General features: G+C 37.2%; 1 protein-coding gene across 1 annotated transcript; it reads right to left on the bottom strand.

Annotated features, from left to right (window-relative positions):
• Positions 1-387: 387 nt before the first annotated feature.
• Positions 388-1,964, bottom strand: LOC127102633 (uncharacterized). The gene is made up of 3 exons (XM_051039979.1): positions 1,148-1,964; positions 539-1,036; positions 388-431 (listed from the first exon to the last, which is right to left on the bottom strand). The coding sequence occupies exons 1-3, from the start codon at positions 1,962-1,964 to the stop codon at positions 388-390; spliced, it is 1,359 nt and encodes a 452-aa protein (XP_050895936.1).
• Positions 1,965-5,068: the final 3,104 nt, after the last annotated feature.

Raw genomic sequence — 5,068 nt, forward strand, 5'->3', positions numbered from 1 at the left:
TAAAGGCTAGTGTCAGTACAATCATCACATGAATAAACATCATCAAACTCAGATAGAGATGAAAAATCAAGTGAAAACAATTCAGAAAAGGTGTCACCAACCAACTCAAAGATCAATTCAATATGAAAAACAGAATACTCCTCCAAGGGATGTTTCATGGCATCGAAAATGTTAAATTTTGCGACAATGTCACCAAATTCCATGGACATGGTTCCATCATCGACATTAATTTTTGTTTTCGCCGTTTTCATGAATGGTCTGCCTAAAATGATGGGTGATCTGCTTGAATTTGTTTCCCCATACATGTCCAGAATGTAGAAATATGCAGGAAAAATCAAGTCATTAACTTGAACAAGCATATCTTCCACTACTCCAATAGGGCGAGCATTACTTCTGTTCGCTAGTTGAATGATTAAAATGTATGTTGTATGCTGTAAAGGACCAAGATCAAGGTTATTATAAACAGAAGTAGGCATAACATTAATGCCTGCTCTCAAATCAAGCATGCAATTGTCGAATTTACTATCCCCAGTGGTACATGGAATATAAAAAGTTCCTGGATCCTTTCGCTTTTGGGGTATGGCCTGATTGAGGGATGAAACAGTAGCTTTTTCTGGTGAATGTTTAGGCTGGATAAGGGCTGAAATGTTTTGTTCCAAATTTACTCTCTCATTGCCCTTCAACCTTTTCTTACTTGTGCACAAGTCTTTTAGAAATTTTGCATACTTTGGAACCTGCTTAATAACATTAAGAAGCAGAATGTTTACCGCCACTTTTCTGAACACATCTAAAATCTCTCTCTCATTGTCTCCATTATCAGTCCTTTTATTTTTCAGTATTCTATGTGGGAAGGGAACTGGTGGCACATACTCCTTCTCTTTTTCTTTTTCAGTTTCTACCACAACAGAGGGTTCAGTTTCTATCACAACGGAAGAAGGTTCAGGTGTTACCTCAAGAAATTTTTTATTTTTTTCTGGGGATGATTCTGTTACCTTCCCGGATCTCAACGAAATTGCACTCACATTAGCATTATGACCTTTTAGATTCACAATTGTTTTGTCAGGAAGTTGGTTTGATCCTTGGGCTTGCTGCATGGCATTCATCGAAGTGGCAAGTTGTCCAATCTGTGTCTGCAAAGTCTGAATACTGGAATTTGTTCGTTGCTGAAATTGGAGATTATTCACAGTCATTTGTTTGACAAGATCCTCTAATGAAGGTCCGGAAGGTGCAGAGGTGGAGACTTGGGGAGTGGTCTGTGGCAGGGGTGTGACTAATTGTTGTTGGGTGGGCTGCTGGTTTCCATATCGAAGGTTTGGATGGTTCCTCCGATTGGGATGATATTTGTTGGTGGACAAGTCAGGAATGTTGTACCCTTTCTGATTGTTGCTTTGGTTGAAAAAGTTAGCTGCATATGCTTGAGGCAACTGAGTGACCGACTCATCTTGAAGAATAGGACATGTGTCAGTTGGATGTTCAGTAGAAGTACAAATACCACACAAATTTGTTGTTTGAGGTTTACTCACTGCCATTTGTTTCACTAAAGAAGTAAGCTCTTCAATTCTGGTTTCTAAGGCCTTGTTGGAAGAGGAAACCTGAATGTCATTCACACCTTTTATTTGGACCATAAAATTATTTTTGGTTGTGAATTGTTGGGAGTTGAGTGACATGTTCTCAATCAGGGCTTTAGCAGGAACTGGAGTTTTATCAACAAGTGCTCCATCACTAGCAGCATCAAGAATGTTTCTATCCATTGGTAACAATCCCTCATAGAAATACTGAATAAGCAGTTGTTCGATAATTTGATGTTGAGGGCAGCTGGATACTAATTGTTTGAATCTCTCCCAATACTCAGCCAATGACTCATTTCCCTGTCTAATACCATATATATCTTTTCGGATTGATGCAGCCCTGGAGGCAGGAAAGTATCTCTCTAGGAAGACTCTTTTCAAATCATTCCAAGTCATGACAGAATTCGACTCAAGATAATATAACCAATCCTTGGCAGCACCCTGTAGTGAAAACGGGAAGGCTCTTAGCTTGATGTGATCTTCGGTGATTCCTTCAGGTCTCAATGGTGTAGAGCAAACAACCTGAAATTCCTTAAGATTCTTATGCGGATCCTCACCTACAAGACCACTAAACCTTGGCAACAAGTGTATTAAACCAGATTTCAACTCAAAAGGAACAGTAACATCAACATATTCAATACATAAACCATTGTAATTCATATAAGGAGCAGCAAGTTCTCTCAGAGTTCTTTGGTCAGCCATATTAAACTAAATAGAAAAAAAATCAACAAAGAATGAGAAAACACATAACTAATTCAACAATGCAGCAACAAATAGGAAAATACCAACAATGTCCCTTGTAGCACCTCAAATTTGCACCTATCTTTGTACATACATTTTCATTATTAGGTCATTAACATTAACATAGTCCACTGCATAGCATTGCATTGTCCTTTGCCCAAGTGCAAGTTCAACTGACAGAAATAGGTCAAACTGGTCAGGAGATCAGTCCATCAAGCAAGCAAGTGCAATTTTCATTGAGGCAAGGCCCTAGGATTGGTCCAACATGTTCACATGACCTAGGGGTCCTTTGGAAGTGGTTTGGTCAAAGATTGGATGCTCAGAAGTCATCAGTCAATGCACAGTTCACCAAAAACCCTAAAAAGTCAACTATGGTCAACTGTGCCTGATTCTATGGATTTCAAGGTGGGAGATGGTTTGAAAGGGTTTATTCATGTCCATACAAGTCTCATTCAACATTTCAAAGGTCGAGATTGAAGAATTTGAAGTCAGACAAGAAATTTCCAAAAATAGAAAGTTGACCTGTAATTGGAATTTGCCAAAAATGGAAAGTCTTGCTCCTCAAAATTACATCATGATACAAGCTTCAAATGAATTTTTGCCCAACATGAAAGTTGAAGATCTTGTTCTCCCATTTCCAAAAAGTCCAAGAACACTCAATTACCATGTATGGTTGGCAAGTTATGATCAAATCATATTCAGAAATTTTTGAACTTCAAAATGCCATATCTCCCAAACCATTTGGCCAAATTGGGTGGGGTTTTTTGCTACAAGTCACATTTGAAGCCCTATATCCAAATTGGTCATCACCATTTACCAAAAACTCACCAATCAAAATGGCACTTTTTGAAGTAGCATGAATTATTTAAGTGAGGTAGAAAAATAAACTTTTGAAATAATCATTTCCAATGTTTTTTACCACTTGGAATGGCTCAGAAATGATGTTTAAAGTTTTTCCAAAGCCCAAATTCGTGCACATTCATGCACCTCCATGTAAATTGGCATGGTTTTAGCAAAATGGTCCAAACACACTCATTAGCCAATTTCCCATTACCACTTCATTAATCTTGATTAACAAACCTTAAACAGCACATATATACATCTTTTTCTCTCTGAAAAGCCCTAGCCACTATTCTAAAACAGACAAAAAACTCTCTTGCTCTCTCAAACATCCATTTCTTCACTTTTGGAAATTTTGCTGAAAAACCAAAAGGAACTCGAGTTTGGTTTGCTTTGCCATCATATACCAACTGTTTGGAAGCTAGTGCAAGCATCATATTCCATCTGCAAGGCCATTTTTCACACTGTTTCATTAAAGCCTCCTCACATGGCAGATCTGGATTGAAGCCATTCCAAGCATTCTTGAGCTAAAATCACTCCTCCATTCATCTTTTGGAAGCTGGTAGAACATCTGTTTCGAGCAAACATAGCCAAACAACATCAGAATCTCAACTGTTCTTCAACTTTGGTGAGTTTTCGACCATGACCATTTGCAAAATCTTGACATGCTTTAGAAAGGTCTTCGTATGCTGAGTTCAGTGGTAGTCGTGGTTTTGAAAATGGTTGAGTAATTAGGAAGATATGTTGATTTGAAACTTGATGTACGAAAATGTTTTTGCATGATTCTTCCATGATAAGTTGAGTTAGTGAAAATGGAGGTTAGATTATGGATGTGTGTTGTTAGATGAGTCGAGTGATGTACTTGATTTCCATTTCTGGGCAATTTCTTTTTTCACGATTTGTTGAACAAGATGAAGGTACTGTAGCATGAATGCATAAACCCTAGTGTAACCCAGAATCGTGTTTCTGGAAATTCCTCTTGCATGCTCCTGTTCCATTCCCATGTAACCAACCAGCCGGTGCCACGTATTCTAAGCTGTACGCAGCGTTTCATTAAAATGTCCAAGTAATTACCACAATGCCACTGCCAGATTAAATGTTTATTTAAATCATTTTATTTTGCTATTTTATTTCATTTTGATCTCCAAACTTGCAAAAATCATAGAGCATCCAATTTTGATCCAAAATTAATGAGATTTTTTGCATATTGTTCGTCTCAATCTCTAGTTTTTTATCATATTTTTTCCAGAATTTTTGGATGAATGGATTTTTAATGGTGCTAGGGTTTGTGACATGTGCTCATTTTTTGTACACTTTGCCAAATCAATTGTGAAATGATGATGCTTTATCCAATGGCTTCCAAATTTTTTGTGCTTAAACTAGACACATTCATGGTGATTTTGGTGTAGAGTTTGTGAATTTATCTTTGCTGGTTTGTGAGTTATGATATTTTGAATTAGGGTGTGACAATTTGTGTCACACCATTGATGTCCAATTTCATGATTTTATTTACCTAGCCTAATGAACTCAATTTGGTCTGATTTTTTGCATGAACATACTTATGGATATCTAGTTTACATGTGATTTTTTATGGAATTATTGATGGCATTTCCTAATTGTTTGGAATTTCCTCCCCTGTTTGACCAAAATGTTGACTTTTGTGACACTTGTTCTCATTTGTTTTGTGAAATTCTCATACATTATTGGATGGACATGAAATTTGACATGTGATTAGTAGACATTTTGAGCTTCGTCATGGTGTTAGTCCCATTCATTTATCATTTGCTATCACTGATTTATGATTTATTCAAGTTGGTACATGTTTGGTTGACTTCTTTGAGCATGTTTGAACTTGCCTTGCCTTCCTGATTTTCATTGACTACCTTCCACTTGTCCAAATGAGCTGAAATTTGATATGC

The sequence above is a fragment of the Lathyrus oleraceus genome, chromosome 7 (assembly GCF_024323335.1).
Source record: "Lathyrus oleraceus cultivar Zhongwan6 chromosome 7, CAAS_Psat_ZW6_1.0, whole genome shotgun sequence".
Classification (NCBI taxonomy): Eukaryota; Viridiplantae; Streptophyta; class Magnoliopsida; order Fabales; family Fabaceae; genus Lathyrus; species Lathyrus oleraceus.